At 40.7% G+C, this 21,812-nt stretch overlaps 2 protein-coding genes across 16 annotated transcripts in view; both read left to right on the forward strand.

The window, feature by feature from the left end:
- RAPGEF2 (Rap guanine nucleotide exchange factor 2) overlaps positions 1-8,995 on the forward strand; it is a 299,942-nt gene extending 290,947 nt beyond the window's left edge. For all 15 annotated transcript variants that reach the window (XM_053583632.1, XM_053583658.1, XM_053583668.1 and 12 more), the window contains 3 exons: positions 1,060-1,619; positions 3,899-4,204; positions 6,950-8,995. In XM_053583632.1, the coding sequence (XP_053439607.1) occupies positions 1,060-1,619; positions 3,899-4,204; positions 6,950-6,975 (892 nt within the window). In that variant the 3' untranslated portion in view covers positions 6,976-8,995. The remainder of the gene's footprint in view (positions 1-1,059; positions 1,620-3,898; positions 4,205-6,949) is intronic.
- A 5,737-nt stretch (positions 8,996-14,732) lies between these two features.
- Positions 14,733-15,258, forward strand: LOC128581229 (pre-mRNA-splicing regulator WTAP-like). Its single transcript, XM_053583783.1, has one exon. It carries the CDS (start codon positions 14,767-14,769, stop codon positions 15,256-15,258), a length of 492 nt encoding a protein of 163 aa, XP_053439758.1. The 5' UTR covers positions 14,733-14,766.
- Positions 15,259-21,812: the final 6,554 nt, after the last annotated feature.

A 21,812-nucleotide genomic window follows, 5' to 3' on the forward strand; every position in this document is an offset into this window, starting at 1 on the left:
GTTTCCATGTTTTGGCAATGGTAAATTGACCTGGGATAAACAATCTAGTGCATATGATAAAATGATTTTTTTTTCTTTTCTTTTTTTTATTGTTAAATCATAGCTGTGTACATTAGTGCAATCACCTGTACCCATTCTAAGATGCACCATAGATGTGGCCCCACCCATTACCCTCCCTCCATCAAAACCTCCCCCCTCCCTTCCCCTTCTTTGGTCCTTTCCCCATAGTCTTGTGCTATAGTTGGGTTATAGTCTTCATGTGAAAGCTATAATTTAGCTTCATAGTAGGGCTGAGTACATTGGATACTTTTTCTTCCATTCCTGAGATACTTTGCTAAGAAAAGTATGTTCCAGCTCCATCTATATAAACATGAAAGAGGTAAAGTCTCCATCTTTCTTTAAGGCTGCATAATATTCCATGGTATACATGTACCACAATTTGCTAGTCCATTCGTGGGTCGATGGGCACTTGGGCTTCTTCCATGACTTAGCAATTATGAACTGGGCTGCAATAAACATTCTGGTACAGATGTCTTTGTTATATTGTGACTTTTGGTCTTCTGGGTATAAACCTAGTAAAGGAATTATAGGATCGAATGGCAGGTCTATTTTTAGATCTCTAAGTGTTCTCCAAACGTCCTTCTAGAAGGAACGTATTAGTGTGCATTCCCACCAGCAATGTAGAAGTGTGCCCTTTTCTCCACATCCACACCAGCATTTCTGGATTTGGGATTTTGTTATGTGGGCTACTCTTACTGGGGTTAGGTGATATCTCAGAGTAGTTTTGATTTGTTTTGATTTCTCTGATGATTAAGGAAAAAAATTTTTTTAGCATGGTGAGTTGTCACTCTTTTCCCCATGCTTCATTAGGTAGGAATGACAAAGCATGAAAACTGGACATGGCAGAACTCACCACTCTAAGGCAGTTCAGTGATGCTTTCATCCTCTTTGTGGAATAAAAGAAAGCTATCTTGTTAGGGGAAAAAATAGGATATTTTGGTGAATTCCTTTAATAGTCTTGCCTTCCCCCACCTCTTTTTGTTTCTTTTGATCATACAGGTCCTATGCACCAATGTCGGAGAGTCGAGGCTTATACGCTACGGCCACAGTGATTTCTTCTCCAAGCACAGAGGAGCTTTCCCAAGATCAGGGGGACCGCGCCTCACTAGACGCTGCTGACAGTGGCCGTGGGAGCTGGACATCATGCTCAAGTGGCTCCCACGACAATATACAGACGATCCAGCACCAGAGAAGCTGGGAGACGCTTCCATTTGGGCACACTCACTTTGATTATTCAGGGGGCCCTACAGGGTTTTGGGCCTCAAGCGGCCATATGGACCAAATCATGTTTTCTGATCATAGCACAAAGCATAACAGGCAAAATCAAAGTAGAGAGAGTCTTGAACAAGCCCAGTCCCGGGCAAGCTGGGCATCTTCCACGGGTTACTGGGGAGAAGACTCAGAAGGTGACACAGGCACAATAAAGCGGAGGGGTGGGAAGGACGTTTCCATTGAAGCTGAAAGCAGCAGCATAACGTCTGTGACCACAGAGGAAACCAAACCTGTCCCTGTGCCAGCCCACATAGCTGTGGCTTCGAGTACTGCAAAGGGGCTCATTGGTAAGTTTTAGAAATTGAAGGCCTTTGTCCCACCTGGATAGTGGCTTTAATGTAACTTATTTCAAAAGTAAAATTGTGTGTTTGTGGTTCTTTTCCTCATGTTGCCCATTGCTCTATAGGGCTTCCAAATTAGCAGTGTGTTCAGGATTTTGAAGTGAATAGTGGTTAAGAGCCTTAGTTTTACGGGCAGGTACATACAGACACATATCTACATAGCGAGACATTGAATAAAGCCTAGCTGTTTGGTCAGTAGGTTGTCATTGTGTTCATTATCTGGTCTAGTCTGTTTTTCTTTTAACCTGAAAATAATCAGGATGGATGCCCATTGTTCATAGATGAGGAATTTTTCTTTAACTGAAATTGCTTTAATTGTTTTATTCTATTTTGTTCTCCTGATTGCATTTGGAACTTTATACTTTGCATGTTCAAAAATCTTTCTTTGAGTTTTATTATGCAGGGAAATTGTTTCTGCAATAAACAAATTGCTTCTGCACACCACAGAATGAGGGAGCAGCAGCGACAGTGTAGTGAGAGAGAGCACAGCTGAGGTTGGCAGGCTGATAGGGTTTTGAATTCCTGCTTTGCCACTTTGCTAGCTTTGTGACATTTGGCCAAGTACACTAAACTATGCCTGTTTCTCTTCCATAAAATGAGCTAAATAATCTCTATTATTAGGGTTATTATTATTTCTGACTTACTGGGGTGAGTGTATTAAAGGAAATCTAGGCAAAATGCTTAACACAGGGCCCGGGTAGGAAGTGCGTAAGTATGTGGAAGATGCGATTTCTGCTACTGTTTCTATAGTAAAGGTTCTCACATTACCTCAGTCCTATTGGGATATATTTTCTTTCTTCTTTTCTTTTTTTTTATCTCCAAAGGAGCCTTCAATAAAGTGAAGGTCCTAAAATTCTTTTTTTTTTTTTTTTTTTTTTAATTCAGTTGATATGAGGATAGAAATGTTTAGGTTACATTGTTTTTATTTCTAGGGTAAAGTTCAAGTTGTAGTTGAACCCTTCACCCAGGGGGTGTGCTGAACACCCTCACAGTTGGCACATTAGATGAGATCCCACCAATCATCCTCCTTCCTCCTGGTCCCTTACCCCTCCCCTCCTCTCCTCACTCTTCCTTCCTCTCCCTTATCCCTCCTTTCCCCTCCCCCCTTTGCTAGACTATAGGATGTATTTTCTATAGCATATTTAACATTGATATAGTTAGAGTAAGGAATAGATTATAGGTCAGAGAGTGAGAAATTTTAAAGTATATTTATTATAGATATTATTTTTATTAGTAGGGAAATTGTAGTTATTTTGCCATATAAATAGTTATAGGTAAATGTCAAATTTAACACCTTTTTAAGATGAATAAAAAGAAGATGGTGCATGTTCTTAGGATGAACTCTTTCAAGTGCTTTCTTATAACAAACTAGCACTTAGAATTTTTGTTAAAAAGAAAGGAAGAATGGGCGATGCCTATAGTTCAGTGAGTAGGGCACTGGCCCCATATACCCGAGGGTGGCAGGTTCAAACCCAGCTGCAGACAAACTGCAACAAAAAAAAAAAAAAAAAAAAGAAAGGAAGAATGATTTTTAGTTTCTAACAACTGAGTGTAGAAAGTTGAAGAATTTAAGGTTATAGTTTTCTTGCCTTAGCAGATTTCATGTTCCAGGTCAAGTGCATCAATAAAAGGATTTTAAGAAAAATAAGTACCTTATAGTTTTAGAGCTTTTAATTGGCATCTTTTGTGCTACATTTCCAAATTTATGTTAATTCACTATTTTCCAAAATAAAGTCCAGAGACCAGAAAATAACATGGAATTGATTCTCTGCCTGAGAAAAGTAAACGGCCAGCAAAGATGGAAGGCCTGGTTCGCCTTGGGGTCAAGGAGAGGGAAAGGGCACTCTGACCAAGCACTGACATGTTCCAGGCACTGCCCGAGTTCGAGGCTGCTGGAAGCCATGCGTGGAGCTGCACTCCAGCTCTCCAGCTTACCAACAGGGTGACGCCCTGTCTCAGAAAAATTAAACAAACAAACAAACAGAATAGGAATACTTGGATTGCTTCCCCGTTCAAAGTTAGCCACTGTTGAGTATTTAAATGGCGTGGTTAATATCCATACCCTGTCTTGCCACCACAACACCTCTATCCCGTATCACACAAAATCACCTTTTCTACTTCGCTGCATTCGCTGTCTTAATAATTAATTTCACATTTTCAATAAGCATTGGTGGCGTGAAGTAGCCTGCCCCGTGGTTAACGCTGGTCTGTTGTCTCTGTCGTAGCGCGGAAGGAGGGCAGGTACCGCGAGCCCCCGCCCACCCCGCCGGGCTACGTGGGGATCCCCATCGCGGACTTCCCAGAGGGGCCTTCCCACCCGGCCAGGAAGCCCCCGGACTACAACGTGGCGCTGCAGAGGTCTCGGATGATGGCCCGGCCCTCGGACCCCGCGGGGCCTGCGCCCGCACCGCAGCTGCCCGGGCACCCGCCGAGCAGCAGGCCTGCGAGCAAACCTCAGTGGCACCGGCCCAGCGAGTCGGACCCGCGCCTCGGCCCCTACCCGTCTCCGGGCTTCTCCGCCGAGGAGGACGGTACATACACGCATCCATGTTCTGTAGCCCTTGGAGGTAGAGGTGCTCACTTCTGCCCCTCCGCTTTCCAAGAAAGTTCTTGTTTTCTTAATGCTGTCATCTCCATGCCCTACACCGAGAACGTTTTATATCCAGAGTTCCACACTTAGGGTTACAGCTTTTCCTGTGTGCACACGCATGTGTGTTTCCCTCAGTGGTTTAAGAAATGCCAAAGCTTGCAGAGGAAATCGCTTTTTAAAAATTGTGTGCCTTGCTGGGCGCTGTGGGTCAAACCTGTAATCCTAGCACTCCAAGAGCTCAGGAGTTCAAGACCAACCTGAGAAAGAGCAGGATCCCATCTCTACTAAAAGTAGAGAAACATGGCGTGGCGCCTGTAGCTCAGCAGCTAGGGCTCCAGCCACATACACCAGAGCTGGCAGGTTTGAACCTGGCCTAGGCCTGCCAAACAACAATGACAACTACAACCAAAGAAATAGCTGGGTATTGTGGCGGGTGCCTGTTGTCCCAGCTACTTGGGAGGCTGAGGCAAGAGAATCATTTAAGCCCAAGAGTTGGAGGTTGCTGTGAGCTGTCCACAGCACTCTACCGAGGGCCACATAATGAAACTCTGTCTTAAAAAAAAAAAAAGGTAGAAAAACTAGCCAGGCATTATGGCTGGCATCTGGAGTCCCAGCAACTCAGGAGGCTGAGGCAAGAGTATATTTGAGCCCAAGAATTTGAGGTTGCTGTGAGCTAGTATAAGGCCAGGGCACTCTATCCAGGGTGAAAGAAAAAAAGTGTGTACCTCGCTAGATTATTTTTTAAGTACTTCTATGGCCCTATTTTAAGGAAAAGAATAAAAATCTTACAAATATGTGCTCTTTGTAAGAATTTTTTGAAACATCTTGAGCTGTCAGACATGGATGGTTAAAGTTGCTTATGGAATCATATTTGTATTCAATAAATTGTGACACATTTGGAAATTTAAGTCTGAAAGAAGCATACTTTCTCTATGACCTTTTTGTCTTGTTTCTACAAATCAATGTGGCCATGCTGCATTGAGCATGAGCCAGGGAGAGCATATCCCCCTATTCTTCCTCTTCTTCTTTTTTTTTTTTAATTGAGACAGAGTCTCACTTTGTCACCCTCTGTAGAGTGCAATAGCTTCACAGCTCACAGCAACCTCCAACCCTTGGGCTCAAGCAATTTTCTTGCCTCAGCCTCCCTAGTAGCTGGGACTACAGGCGCCTGCGCAACACCTGGCTATTTTTTTGTTTGTTTAGCAGGCTTGGGCTGGGTTCGAACCCACCAGCCCCAGTGTATGTGGCCGGCACCCTAACCACTGAACTATGGGTGCCCCCCCCTTCTTCTTTTAGTTTTTAGTTTGATATGTTTTATTACACAGTTACTGTAGAAAAAAGCAAACATTATAAATGAAAATTACGTATAATGCTATCACTTGCAGATAGCCACTGTTAACATTTTATTGTATTCTTCTAGACTTTTTAATGTATATGTTTTTTAAAAGGCACATGCTATTTTTTTTTGCAGTTTTGGCCGGGACTGGGTTTGAACCTGCCACCTCCGGCATATGGGGCCAGCACCCCACTCCTTTGAGCCACAGGTGCTGCCCCAGATAATTTTATTTTTATTTATTTATGTATTTATTTTTTGCAAATTTTGGCCAGGGCCGGGTTTGAACCCACCACCTCTAGTATATGGGGCCGGCACCCTACTCCTTGAGCCACAGGTGCCACCCAGCACATGCTATTTTTAAATGCCAGCTTTATTGAGCTAAATTCACAAACTATACTATTCACTCATAAAAAGCACGTAGGTTTTCCTATTGAGACTAGATTCTGAAATATATGAAGACAAACCAAGGGTAACACAATAATAAATTTTATTTAACATGGTTGGATTAATAATATAAGCACAATCGGCTTATGTATAATCTCATAATGCCTTTTCATCTGGTAGCTACTAAAATGTCAGGGTATTCAATAAATTGTGACACATTTGGAAATTTAAGTCTGATAAAGACTCTCTATGACCTTTTTGTCTTGTGTCTACAAATCAATGTGGCCCTGCTGCATTGAGCATGAGCCAGGGAGAGCATGTCCCCCTATTATTATTATTTTTTTTACTTTTATTTTTTTATTGAGACAGAGTCCACTTTGTCCACAGTGACTAAACATACCCAAAAGAATTTAACTGCCTCCCAGAGACAATGTCTATACCAACCTAGCCTTGACTTAACTAACATCAACTGTCAGAGTTAAAAATCACAGGCTTAATTTGTACAAGAACCTGATTTTCATAATTCTGGGTCCGTGGTTAGCAATCAGGGGTGATTTTGTCCTTCAGGGGACCCTTAACAACATCTGGAGATGTCTGGGGTTGTCACACCTGGGGTGGGGGTGCCGTAAAAAACATCCTGTGATGCCCAGGAAAGGCACATGCTATTTTATAACTTTTAGCAATGAATTTACCATTAATAACTTCCTGACCAAAAAATACATAATGTATAGATTTTGATATTATACATATTTAAATATATGCATTATATATACTTTTAACATTTTGATGGTGGTATCATTGCCTAGAAAAAAAGACAAAGATTTTAAAGGAGCTATACTTAGAAAGAACAGCTGTAATATTTTTATTTAGCACATCAGTGAATGCATTCTCTGTAGCACAAGAAGTTATTTGCTTGCTTATTGATCTTTTTTTTTTTTACATTCCTCTTCCATGCTGTATTTGCAGAAGATGAACAAGTGTCTGCTGTTTGAGGCACAGGCAAGCCACGTACAAGGAGAGCACAAGAAGACGTCCCAAGCATTGGAGCCTTGGAACTCACATTCTGAGGATGGTGGACCAGTTTGCCTCCTTCCCTGCCTTAAAAGCAGCATGGGGCTTCTTCTCCCCGTCTTCCCTTCCCCTTTGCATGTGAAATACTGTGAAGAAATTGCCCTGGCACTTTTCAGACTTTGTTGCTTGAAATGCACAGCGCAGCAACCTCCCAGCTCCCGCTGTTGCTGCCTGCCACATCACACAGTATCATTCCAGATTCCAAGATCATCACGACGAGATGATTCACTCTGGCTGCACTTCTCAATGCCTGGAAGGATTTTTTAAAATCTTCCTTTTAGATTTCAATCCAGTCCTAGCACTTGGTCTCATTGGGATAATGAGAAAAGCTAGCCATTGAACTACTTGGGGCCTTTAACCCACCGAGAAAGACAAAGAAAACAATGAAATCCTTTGACTACAGTGCTTGTCCACTTGTTTACAATGTCCTCCTTTTTTTAAAAAAAAAAAAAAAAACGAATTTAAAGATTGTGTTCTGAGAGTAAATGTTTTATCCATTTAATGATTACAGTATTATTTTGAACCTTAATTAGGGTTGCCAGCCTGGTTTCTAAAAAACCAAATATGCCGGACAGGGTGTGGCTGTACCAAGAAGAGGGGAAGGCAGGGCTTGTGACCCCGTCTGCCCACGTCCTTGTGGCCTCACCCATGAAGTGCCCTATCCTGGAACTGTATGTTAGCCAATTACTTAAATACCAAGTCACCTCATCTGCTCCTTCCCCAGTGGGTGAGGTTCCTCTGTAAATCTGTTTGCACATGGCCAGGGGAGGGAAATAGGACTCTTGTGTCCTGTCTGAGCCTTATGGAGGCAGGACAGTGTCATTGAAGGGCGTGTCCTGCTCCATCCAGATGGATGGCAACCCCCGTTTTTAAGTTATGTTTCTTTGATTTTTATTAATTTAGCATTTTAGGTTTTGGTTTTCTTTTTCTTTTTTCTTTTTTTAAAGAAACATTTATAACTGGACAACATGGCAATGAAAGCAGCTTGGGGTGTGAGAGCTAATGCCAGCTGTTTTTACTGCTCTTTCAAGACAGCCTCCCTTATTGAATTGGCATTAGGGAATAAACAAGCCTTTAAACATGATAAAAGATCAAAAGCTGGTTAGACACGCCAGCCTTTGCAAGGTGGGTTAGTCACCAAAGACTAACCTCCAAGTGGCTTTATGGACACTGAGTACAGAGAAGGCCTAAGTGTAGCAACCATCTGCTCACAGCTGCTATTAACCTTGTAATGACTGAAAATGACCCCTCCACTCTATTTTTGTGTTGTTTTTGCACAGACTCCGGAAAAGTGAAGGCTGCCAATCCGAGTAGTACTCAAATGTGAGGAACTGCTGGTCTTGGACTTTTTTTTTTTTTTTTTTTTTCATTAAATTCAGCTGATCATATTGATCAGTAGTAAACGTAAATAGCTTCAAATTTTAAAAGTGGAATTGCAGTGTTTTTTCACTGTATCAAACAATGTCAGTGCTTTATTTAATAATTCTCTTCTGTATCATGGCATTTGTCTACTCGCTTATATATTACATTGTCAATTATGCATTTGTAATTTTACATGTAATATGCATTATTTGCCAGTTTTATTATATAGGCTGTGGACCTCATGTGCATATAGAAAGACAGAATCTAGCTCTATCACAAGTTGCACAAATGTTACCTAAGCATTAAGTAATTGTAGAACATAGGACTGCTAATCTCAGTTCACTCTGTGATGTCAAGTGCAGAATGTACAATTAACTGGTGATTTCCTCATACTTTTGATACTACTTGTACCTGTATGTCTTTTAGAAAGACATTGGTGGAGTCTGTATCCCTTTTGTATTTTTAATACAATAATTGTACATATTGGTTATATTTTTGTTGAAGATGGTAGAAATGTACTATGTTTATGCTTCTACATCCAGTTTGTACAAGCTGGAAAATAAATAAATATAACATAAAGCCTTGCCTGTATTCTTAATGAATCATGCATTTCTGCTGGAGTAGAACAAAGGCCTATAGTTTCACTGCAGAAGCAAGTCCTCGAGAGGTCCGAAGAGATTTAGCCTCTTGGTTGTAGAAACTGCCCAATAGCTTATTTATTTAAGATAGCCTTCTGTCAATTCAAAGAAATTAGTATCATTAATGTTAGCACCAGACAAACCACGTTCAGAATTCAGCATTTCAGAGGTTCAGTGAAAAATGAAGATGATATCACAATATATTTATATTTGTCTCTTCTCAACCTTTTTCCAATAACAATTTCTGTGGGATATAATATTTTAATTCCTATTACATATACTGAGAAATAAAACCTCAGAGAACTTAAACTCATATTCAAGGTCATAAGCAGCGAGAGTACAATTTACATAATGATTATTTCTCATTAGTATATATTGTTACGTCTGTGAGTGCTGATGTGTGGTGAAGTCTGAATATTTTCAGCCCATAAAAAGGTCACTTGTATTTAAAAAGGTAAAAATCAGTTAAGGAACAGCCTGCATACGCACATTTTGAAATCAGTGACCCATTTCTTATTCTGAAGCAGGCATGTAACAAAGTGTTATCCACCAATTAGTGGGAAATCTTGAGCAGCTGGAGTGAAAGCTTATAGAAACATGCACAGAACATCACACAATGTGAAGGGCTCCAAAAAGGAGGTGGAAGAAAGGTGCTCCTGATCTCCAGGGAGGATGCCCCTTGACCATGCTTGGAAATCTGAGTAAATTTTGAAAATCTGGCCACCGAAAGATTTTAGAGAATTAAAGAAAACAACAACTGTTACCTTTCTAGTAACTTCAACTGTACTCGTTAAAAAATGAAGTTACTGTGTGTGTGTTGCTGTGTGTTCCCCTCTATCTGTCATCACAAAACCCATCACTCTAAATCTCCTCTAGACTGTCATTCAAAAAGTTTAATTTCCTCACGCTTTAAAAAAAAATACTGAGAAGGTGACAAATCAGCCCTGATTTGTTGTCCTTTTATGTTTTAGGCTGCCTAAAACAGACTTGTCCCCGCTTCCAGGTTTCAAGGACTAAGTATTTGTCAGATGTAAACAGTAATAGTGACAGGGAGTTTCATCTGTGTTGTGTTAGTAACAGAACTGTGCTAAGTTTTAGGCATTTGTAAAGGTTTTGGTGAATCTGTGACACTGTTCACCTAATCAAAGAGGGAAAACGGTCGTGGGTCTGTGTTTTCATGTATACAGGTTAAGGCACTCTGAATATTGTTCTCAGCTTCAATCCATTTTCCTGCTGTTGGGAGACGTAGATTTTGTGGTCACCTATGCTTTAATATACTGTATTGTGTCTCCAGTTCACTGACAATATCTCAAAATACTTCTGAAAGATGCAAGCCTGAGGATGGAAGTATCGACACAACAGTTAGGTCTGTATTTCTCAATGCAAATGTATTGCAGTCATGCCAAAGAGAAACAGGAAGCTTGCTGAGTCCTGAGCCCATGGGATCCCATGATCTTGTGCTTCAAAAAGAGCTTACGTGGAGAATAAAAGTAGTGTAGCAACTGAGGAGTCAAGTTGTCGACTTGTGACATAAATGACTTTGTGAATATTTACGAAGAATATTTCAGCAGAGATTGTTGAAGGAAGCAATAATATAAAGGAAATGTGCAGGGCAGACTGCAACCAAAGCCAACGTGACACTTCCAAGAAAGATTTTTAAATGAATAAGAGTTCATCTATTTGAGAATGAAAAACATTGAAATTGAAAAATAATTTATGAATCGCACTTTTTTTCCCACATTGTGTTAGCCAAGTACAAAGCAAGCACACTGAAACGTTTGCCTGTGTTTGAAATTGTACTTACTGCCCAGCTAGTTCTTACAATGTCATGGCTACAGAACAGAAAAATGTAAAGAGGTGATCAAAGCATTGCATGCAAGGTTAAATCCTTATAAAGGCTTGCTTTCTTGGGCAATCAAGATTATAACAATTTTTATGAGAAAAATGTCTAAGCCTAGAAAAAAATATCTGCAGTAAATTTAGTCAAATGAACAATTTTATATAGAGGAGGTAAAAGTGAGATAAATTCAATCTTGGGTGTTCAACACCTCAAAATTAAAAGCTAGCTTTATTTTTTTCTGCAGATAATTTCATAAATTTAAGAAACTTTTAAGAATATTAACTACTTCTCCTAACAGTGAGCAGTGACAAATACCGTGTAGTCAAATGGGAACCAGTGAAGTAACCGTATCTCAGAATACTGGAGGTTTTCTTTATATACATATTTTGGAACTTTTTTTTCCAAATAAGAACTATAAAATTAAGGATCAGACCATTGTCACAATTGGCATTAAGATGAAAATATGTACAATGCTTCTAGAAATAGTTTAGTGAGCTTATTCCATTCATGTTATGCACTTCTAGTAAAATACTGTACTAACGTGAACTGAGGCATCTTCAGGTTACAGGTCCTTATGTTAGGGGGGTGTCTCCCATGTCTCAGGCTCTGGATGGGAAAACCTATTAAGCAATCCCCCTTCCTTGATTATGACTGAATTGAAGCATATGTGTGGCCCAAAAGGTGTCAAATGTAGGATTCTTCAATCTGTAAGGGGATTCTGGAAGGAGAGCTGTGACCAAACTAGTAGGAAAAGTAACTATCAGATCCATCACATTCTCTTTAAAGAATTTCTGTGCACAAGACCAAAAAAAGAAGAAAAAAGGAAAAGATGTACTAAAAAAAAAAAAAGTATGCAGAAGTCTCAAGACGAGAAGCAATGGGTTGCAGAAATTATGAACAAGAAGGGTCTACAACGTAAAGCAAGTGATTCATCAAAGGCGGGTTAGTTGCAACAGGCTTCTGTTTCTTTTCTTTTCTTTTTTTTTTGAGACAGAGTCTCACTATGTCACCCTGGGTAGAGTTCTGTGGCATCACAGCTCACAACTCTTGGGCTTAATCGATTCTCTAGTCTCAGCCTCCTGAGTAGCTGAAACTACAGGCGCCTAATACCTGGCTATTTTTTTCTGTTGCAGTTATCATTGTTGCTTAGCCGGCCTGGGCCAGATTCGAACCCACCAACCTCAGTGCCATAACCACTGTGCTACGGGCACTGAGCCAGACTTATGTTTCTTACGAAGCAAACAACCCAACAATCTATTGTCCTTGTACCCGAATAAAATCTCTAATCTTGAACTACTCCCTGAAGCTTGGCTCTGAAATGCTCATGTTCTTCGTGAGACCAGATGGAGAGCCATTCCCATTTTTTGTGTATTCTTTTAATAGCCACTCTGTTCACAGCATCTAGAAACAGTGCCTGGGATATTGTAAAGGTTTTTAATAAAATCACATCAAGCACCCTAAAGGGCCCAAACTCTACAGATAAATTAGACACTCAAAATCAGTCCAAAGTCATTTTTTAAGGGACATCTATTATAACTGTGCTCAGACTAAGGAATATTCAGAAGTGAAATAGGTGACTCTTCAGGCTAGCTAGGATTGAATATTAACCAATAGGAGCTAAGGATAAAAGACTAAAGGTCAGTTTTCTGTGACTGACGAGTCCAGAGAGGTGGAAGATCAATGGAAGACCCAATTGTCACTAAGAAGGACCTCTGTTATAGCTTGAGGTATCACTGGAAGATATGAACGAAGGCCAGAGGCCGTGGTGTTGACGTGGCTGAGGGACACTAAGGAGTCAGACCCCACCGATGGGACATCATGGTTAGGACATACTGAGAAATTGCTTGGGATGAATAGGGGAGTGTGAGATTGAATAGGACAAAAATTTTTACAGAGGTTGCATTCATTTTAGGGGCTCACTAAATTCTTATCAAAAAAGGGAATGAAAGGAGAAGAAAGAGAATCTTTGATGAAACAACAGTATTAAAAAAAGACTTGAGGGTGGGGTCTCAGTGTGTGCCACACCTTTGGGAGGCAAGGCACAATTGTAAGAGGGACTTTCCCTAACAAATGCAATCAGTTGTAACCTGGTTTCTTGTACCCTCAATAAATCCCCAACAATTAAAAAAAAAAATGACTTGATTTGGCAGGAGCAGGCAGGATGTGGGGTGGTGAAGGGGACAAAGCAGTCAGCTAGGGAACTGCTGCTACAGTCCTCAGCCACTGAAGTCCTGCAAAGTGTGGTGTCAGGAATAGAGAAGAATGGAGGCTGTTCAAAAGAAAAAAAAAATCAATTGAATTTGGTGATCAACAGGATATGAGCAATTAACCATTTAAGCCAAATTTTTAAAAGGATTAAAATTGATACTCTGCTTAACATAAAAGAAGTAACATTGATAAACAGAGGGAAGTTGTAGAAAATGATATTGATTTTTAAAACAAAGTAAAAAAATTCTTGTCCATGGGAGTCAAAACTCCACACTCCCTCATATACCTTCTGTATCCACAAGGTCACGGATGCGGCTGAAGAAGGGAGCATCCTACCTGGTTCAGGTGCAGTTATATGTGCAGCGCTGGTGAGCCCACACAGTTTTCCAAACAGGTTTTGCTTTCCTGTGATTTCTTTCTTGGATTCTAGTGTTCTCTTGGAGATTTTCTATTTGGGGTGTGATTCATAGTTTTGGTTCTTTGTGTGGGTGTCTGATGTTTCTAGTCAGCCATCTTAAATTGGAATGCTATTATCTTTATATCCTTATTCTATCAGCTTTTTTCTATTTTTAGTTTGGGGAGGAGGGGTTGTTAATTTTTTTTGCTACTTTTTAAACTGTTTTGTTAAAAATTAAGACACAGGCCCGCATATTAGCCTAGGCCTACACAGGGTCAGGATCTCCCATATGATCGTCTTCTACCTCCACATCTTGTCCCACTGGAAGATCTTCAGGGGCAGGAACACGTATGGGGCTGTCATCTCCTGTGATAATAATGCCTTCTTCTGGATACCTCCTGAAGGACCTGCCTCAGGCTTTGTATAGTGCTGGGCCTTGACTCTTTGTCCCCTCCAAAATTCATGTTGAAATTTAATTCCCAATGGGGTGGAATTGAGAGGCGGGGCCTTTTAAGAGGTGATTGAGTTATGAGGGCTCTGCCCTCTGGATAGATTAACTCATTCATGAAATATTGAATTAATGGGCTAACATCAGGTGCAAGTGGTGGCTGCAGAAGAAGAGGAAGAGAGATCAAAACTAGCACATCTGGCCCTCTCTCCACAGGATGCCCTGTGCTGCCTGCCTCAGGACTATGCAAGATGTAGCCCCTTGGACTCAGGCTTCTCAGCCCCCATAATTATAAGAAATAAATTCCTTGGGTGGCGCCTGTGGCTCAAGTAGTAGGGCGCCGGTCCCATATGTCGGAGGTGGCAGGTTCAAACCTAGCCCCAGCCAAAAAAAAAAAAAAAAAAGAAATAAATTCCTTTCCTTTATAAATTACCCAGTTCAGGTATTCTATTTTTTCTTTTCTTTTTGTTGGATATAGAGTCTTGCTCTGTTGCCCTGGGTAGAATGCCACAGCATCATCATAGCTCACAGCAACCTCAAACTCTTTGGACTGGAGAGACCCTCTTTCCTCAGTTTTTCTATTTTTAGTAGATGGGGTCTCACTCTTGATCAGGATAGTTTTGGACTCCTGAGCTCAAGCGATCTGCCCGCCTCGGCATCCCCGAGTGGTAAGATTATAGGACTGCGCCAACATGCCCGGCCTGGTCTATTATGAGCAATAGAAAAAGAACTAAGGTGGCAGCAAGACCCGCAAATAAAGGGGAACGCTGCGGCTGCGGCGGGGCGGCCGGCGGGGCCTCGGTCTGGAGAGGATTCAAGATGACCAACGAAGAACCTCTTCCCAGAAAAGTTCGACTGAGTGAGACAGACTTCAAAGTTATGGCACGAGATGAGTTAATTTTAAGATGGAAACAATATGAAGCATACGTACAAGCTTTGGAGGGCAAGTACACAGATCTTAACTCCAATGACGTAACTGGCTTAAGGGAGTCTGAAGAAAAACTGAAGCAACAACAGCAGGTGTCTGCGCGGATGGAAAACATCCTTGTAATGAGACCAGCAACCAAGGAACAAGAGATGCGAGAGTGTAGCACTCAAATCCAGGACCTCAAGCAAGTCCAGCAGCCGAGTGTTGCCCAACTGAGATCAACAATGGTAGACCCAGCGATCAACTTGTTTTTCCTAAAAATTAAAGACAAACTGGAACAAGCCCAAAATGAACTGAGTGCCTGGAAGTTTACGCCTGATAGAGGCCTGATGCCGTCGTACTATTCCGAAGAAGTGCCCACCTCCGAAAAATTCCCCTTCTAGAACGTGTGGACACTTGAGAAATGTTTCTGTTTGAAGAAAATAGAGGGAGAAGCTGAAGTCTTAAGTCTGTGGCACAGTGTGTCTTCAGACAATTTGGAGGAATGAAAACCTAGAGATTTTAAATCATGAATTGAACATGTAAAATGCATCGCTCTTAACCTTGAGCATAGTGACTTAGAGACACTGTATATCAGTTTTGCCAATAAGACTGTGGACTTCATGATTGTTGTTGAACTTCTGGGTCAAAACTCAAATGAGGTGAATTTTACCTTTAAAGAGTTCATTTGCTAAGAAACAACTTTTAATAGTCATGAGAGAAATAATAGATGTCAGTACAAGTAGTGAATACTTTAACCATTTAGTTTGAGGCTCTATATTACTTGATTGAGCCTTAAATCAATGTGGTTTTAATCAATGGTTTTGTTCTTTGAATGGTTGCAAAAACTGTAGATAATCTTACTGAGGACTGTACAAACGTGAAGGTGTGGTCTCAAATTCAGGTTTAAACTGTTTCAAGCATTATAAACAAACATTCATTTCATAACTAGATTGTATAAGGATATTGGCTGTGATGAGACTCACTGCATTATTTTTTCCAGTAGCAAACTTTATGAAATACCCATTCCATTGGACAGGCACATGTTTGTTAAAAGAGCATTGTCTTTTGGTGTTAATGGGGGAATGTGTTCCTTCATTGTATTTGAGCCTTTTGTATTGCACTCTTGATAATAAATTAAATGTGCCTTAAAAAAAAAAAGAAAAAAGAAAAAGAACTAAGACACACAGTTAAGTTTTTTTTATAAATAAAAATACTACTACTTATAATTATGAAAAATAACAATATAGTAAATACATGACAATGTCAATTATCATTATTATCATGCAATAATTGTATTTGTACATAATTGTATTTGCTATGCTTTTATAGGGCTGGCAGTGTAGTATGTTTGTTTATGCCAGCATCACCACAGATGCATAAATAACCCATTCTGCTATGATATTAGATGGCTATAGTGACACTAGGTGTTAGGAATTTTCTTTGCTCGTTATCCTCTACAGGGCCACCATCATACATGGAGTCTGCCAATGGCCAGAAGTCATTATATGGTGCATGACTCTTATTTGCTAACTGAGCAGGCTGAGAAAATAGCCTCAACTAGGATTAAGTTTGACTTCTGCTCTGTTCTTTAATACTAGAAGCAGAGATGAGCCAGGCATGGCGGCTCATGCTTGTAATGCTGGCTACCTGGGAGGCTGGGGTGGGAGGATCACTTGAGCTCAGGAGTTTGTGGTTGCAGTGAGCTATGACTGGGCCACTGCCCTCAAATATGGGTGACAGAGAAAGACCCCATTGCTTAAAAAAAAAAAGTAGGGGTTCCAATTCTGGTGTGGCAAGCAAGAATATCTTGTAGTGGACCTTCTTGTGGATAACAGTTCTAAATCCTAGACAAAACATAAAATACAAACCAACAAACAATTTGAATGCACTAAAGAGCAGCCAAAAGCAGGATTGGTAGGACACAATCCTTGAAGAAAGGGAAGCCAATGTTAACAATAGCTGAATCTGAATAAAGAGTTATATGGAGGAAAAAAAGGAAAAATATATATATATATACATTGTATTATTATTATTTTTTGGTTGTATTTTGTGGCATATAATGGAAAGAATGGAAAGGACTTTCTTAGGTTGCATTTTCTTTACTGAATGAATACCTCCGGTTATTCAGATTTGAGTATTTGGCAAACTTTTATTTCAAAATAAAAATGCTGACATACATGGTATAGAGCAGACTGCTTGTGAAGCAGGAAAACCCCACCCTTGGAAAGTGTAGTAATTGTCTACTGGTAATAATTAATGTAGCTCCTCCTGTGTTGGACACTTCTGCTAACAAAAGAATGTGTCCTTCATTTGCACTAGAATGTTTATTGCAGCTCAATTCACAAGTGCCAAGGCATGGAAGCAACCCAAGTGCCCACCAACTAATGAATGGATTAACAAACTGTGGTACGTGTGTGCCATGGAGTGCTATTTAGCCATAAAAAAGATCAATACTTTACATCTTTTGTGTTTACCTGGATGGAGCTGAAACATAGTCTTCTTAGTGAAATATCTCAAGAATGGAAAAAAAGATCGATGCAATACTAATATGAAGCATATATATAAAGAACTACACACCATACGAAAGAAAAAACACAAGTATAGTCTAGCAAGGGCGAAGGGAGAGGCGGAGAAGGGAGGGGAGAGAGAGATGTGCATTGATGTGCACAATGTGAAGGGGTCCAGCACCCGCGGGTGGGGGCTCAACTACAGCTGGAACATTACCCTAGAAATGAAAACAATGTGACCTAAACATTTCTACCCTCATGTCAATCTAAAAAAAACAAAAGATTATATCCTTTCATTCCCAGATTATAGTAGTTACCAGATGTGCTTATTTAATTATTTCTAGATTTAAGTATCTAATTTTGCCAATCATAGCTAAACCCCAAGTTTACTTGGTTCACACTAAGAATGTTTTCCACTTTGACTGAAAGTGTCTTTTAAGGTTATTCATGTGTGATTGTACGTAAGATATATATATATTTTTTTAATTTTATTTTATTATTATTATTATTTTTTGCAGTTTTTGGCCAGGGCTGGGCTTGAACCCGCCACCTCCAGCATATGGGGCTGGCACCCTACCCACTTGAGCCACAGGCGCCACCCTGTACCTAAGATATTTAAATAGTTGTTTCTTTTTACTTTCATAGCATGTGCGGTCTTCAGAGTTGCCCCAAACCAGAGAGTCTTTACTGGGAGACAAAACATCAACTTTTACTTGAAATTTCAACTTGTTCAGCTCAGGAGGAAACAATGTACCTGTGGATTTATATCAATAATCACTCTTAAAAAGACAAAATGCTTTAAAATGCTTGAAACTCTTTTCTCTTTCTCTAGACCCAGAAATGAACTCAGAATGTATGAGCTTTACACATTACAAGTCTTGAATTTACGAGTTAATCTTTCACAAATGGCTCTGAGGGAGGCCTTCCTTCCTTCCTCTCGGGCCCCTTTACCATCTTTACGTTAATCAAGGAGACATTCCCTGCTGGAATGTCTCTCTCTGATGAGAGAAAACCACGCTCCTGCCTCGAAACACTCGTGGCCTCTGTGTCCCTCAGTGGAGCTTTGTCCCCCCAGACAGGAAGACCCCACCCTGCCCTGGCAGCCACAATGAGGGGTTTGTGCTGCAGTGAGCTTGAGATGATTTCCAAACCAGCACCTTAAATATGTTTTTGGAACAAAGTGAGATATAAATAAATAATATATATTAATGACTTTGGTGCTTTGTTGTCTTCAGAATATTCATAAGCTGATTTCAACCATAAAATTTTCTTCCTCCTCCCCCTTGCTGGCCCCTTCCCCTTCCCCACCTCTTTTGCCACCTTCACCAACACCATGCACCCTGTCCTGGGAAAACATTTCCCTTTTTAGTATTCTTTTCTTATGAGACACACCTTATTGAAGGGTGGTTCTCCCAATAGAAATTTAAAGCTGCATTGATTCCCATCATTGGGCTCTTGATTTTTCTATTGCCAAATCTCTAGGCTTTTAAAAACCAATCTTTACAACCTGGTAGGTCAAGCTCCTGGTTGACCTGTCTCCATCAAGGTCTCCTCACATCACACCCTGTGCACAAACCTTGGAGAATGTTCATTTCAATCCTAGGAACAAAAAGTGTTTTTGTCCCTCCCCCTTAAAAAAAACTACTCAAGGTAACAGCCACTACCGTTTGGCTAATTTAATTGATTAATTTCTCAGGTCAGGCACCTGTTCCTTTTCGGAAGTTCTTGCCAGTGCAGAAAGAAAAACCTCACAAAACCAGTGAATTCTTCTGCTATGACATAAAAAGTGTGAATGTGTGAGCACAGGTGAGGACGTTTGTGTGTAAATACAGTGGAGAGGGGGAGAAGAAGATAGATTCAAAGGAAAATAGGAAACAGTAAATGCACCCAGTGAGTGCAGTTTTACAAGTGAAAAAAAAATTTTTTTTTTGAGTAGCTGAGGTCTTTTAAGCTGGGATGTGAAGAAACCAGAAAGCATATGGAAAATATGCTAAACCCGGAAGGACATTGCAAATCATTTTCCTGGTTTATTTCTACATAGATACAAACTTTTATCTCTGAAAATAAATTGTGTGTGGGCATCCTGAAAAGAGATTATTTTTCTTCCGAGAACTCTTTCAGATAAAAGAATGTGAATGGTTCTGATTTTTCAGTCTGCTTACTTTTCCTGTGATGTGTGCATCCAGACGCTCTTCTCTAAGAGAGGAAATGGCCTTTATGCTTTTTTTTTTTTCCAGTGTGACAGGAAGTCTGCATATGTTTTGGGCTTTTCCCCTGGTGCAGACAAAGCTAGTTTTCAGCTGCCTGAAGAATTCTCTGAGCCAAGCACCCTATCACCCAGGCGTGGCCTTTGTACCCAGTAAGTTCCTCTAGATTGCTCAATTCCTACACCCTGATCCTGGTGGGGTTAGCATGGCCCAGACGCTTCCTTCTATTACTGTGGCAAAATTTCCACATCACCTCCTTGGAGCATGTGAACCCCAGAAGAATAATTTAAATACAGATGTGGTAGAAAACTTGAATTCCTTATTTTGTTCTTCAAAAGCACCATTGATTGGGCTGGGCATGGTGGGTCATGCCTGTAATCCTAGCACTCTGGGAGGCTGAGGTGGGCAGATTGCTTGAGCTCACAGGTTCTTCAAGACCAGCCTCAGTTAGAATGAGACCAAGTCTCTAAAAATAGCTGAGCGTTGTGGTGGGCATCTGTAGTCCCAGCTACTTGGAAGGCTGAGACAAGAGAATCACTTAAGCCCAAGAGTTTTAGGTGATGCCATGGCACTCTACCAAGGGCAGCAAAGTGAGACAAAGAGAAAACAAAAAAACAAAAAAAAAAGCATCATTGATTATGACAAGTCAAACCATCATCAAGACAACAGGGCACATACTTCCTGGCATCTGTGACAAGGAATGGAGCAGTGGTCACTGGCCACCGAGCTCTGTGAAGGAGCAGTCAGTGGATAGGGAGTCCGGTGTGTATGCAAGGAGACACAGCCCTTGTCTACCCGTATGCATGCATTAGAAAGCAAAGATCCCGTGAGTTTACTCTGGATTGCTTTTTTTCTTTCACGACCCTTACACATGTATTAGTTTGCTGGGGTGACCATAACAAAATGTCATGGCTCGGGCGGCACCTGTGGCTCAGTGAGTAGGGTGCTGGCCCCATATACCGAGGGTGGTGGGTTCAAACCCAGCCCCGGCCAAACTGCAAAAAAAAAAAAAAAAAATAGCTGGGCATTGTGGCGGGCACCTGTAGTCCCGGCTACTCAGGAGGCTGAGGCAGGAGAATCGCCTAAACCCAAAAGCTGGAAGTTGCTGTGAACTGTGACTTCAGGGCACTCTACCCAGAGCGACAAAGTAAGACTTTGTCTCTAAAAATAAATAAATAAATAAAACATTGAAAATGCCATGGCTTGGGTGGCTTAAACAATAGAAATTTATTTTTTAGGCAGCACCTATGGCTCAGTGAGTAGGGCACTGGCCCCATATACCGAGGATGACCAGTATATGGCCTGGCCAAACTGCAACAAAAAAATAGTCAGGCATTGTGGTGGGCACCTGTGGTCCCAGCTACTCGGGAGGCTGAGGCAAGAGAATCACTTAAGCTCAAGAGCTGAGAGGTTGTTGTAAGCTGTGAAGCCACAGCACTCTACTGAGGGTGACAAAGTGAGACTGCGTCTCAAAAAAAATAATAAATAAACAAATTTATTTTTCCATAGTTCTGGAAGCTAGAAGTTCAAGATCAAGGTGTTGGTGGGGTTGTTTTCACCTGAGCTTTCTCTCCTTGGCTTGCAGGTGACATTTTTGTTGTGTCCTCCCATGTGTCATCCCTCCCTTGTGTTTTCCTTCTCTTATAAGGACATGAGTCCTACTAATTTAGGGCTCTGCTCTGATGACTTCACGTAACCTTCCTTATCTTGCTAAGTCCTTATCTCCAAGGACAGTCATATTGGGAGTGAGGCTTCAATCTATGAATTTGGAGAGAATGCAGTTCAGTCCACAACAGGTGATGACTGAGCGATCAAGCTGTGTGATAGTGTCCACTGCACTCCAGCTTAGGCAACAAAGCAAGATCCTGTTTTGTTTTGTTTTTTAAAATCTTAAGGAAGAGAAAATATAAAAATATTTATAATACTATTCATTAAGTGGAAATGGATCCTTGTAATGACCTTACTGTTTGAAGGGAGGCAGGCGTGGGAGAAAATTTGCATGGAAATGGATCATGAGATTCAAGCCTGTGTTGTTCAAGGGTCAACTGCTTATATATGTATATGTCATAAAGGCTGCAATGTTGACAACTTCCCCCAAGTTACTGGTGCACAAAGGAGCTTTGGTTTTACACATCCACTGTGTCTGTGGATGGATCACAGTCATAAAAATTAGGAAAGTCTATTTTTAGAGATTCATGAAAAGATAATATTCAAACAAAACAAAAAAAGAAAACAAAACAC

This window comes from Nycticebus coucang, chromosome 1 (genome assembly GCF_027406575.1).
Source record: "Nycticebus coucang isolate mNycCou1 chromosome 1, mNycCou1.pri, whole genome shotgun sequence".
NCBI classification, from domain to species: Eukaryota; Metazoa; Chordata; class Mammalia; order Primates; family Lorisidae; genus Nycticebus; species Nycticebus coucang.

Bases quoted from the DNA above. Each gene is read 5' to 3' on its own strand.
- LOC128581229 (XM_053583783.1), top strand. From the start codon at position 14,767: ATGACCAACGAAGAACCTCTTCCCAGAAAAGTTCGACTGAGTGAGACA.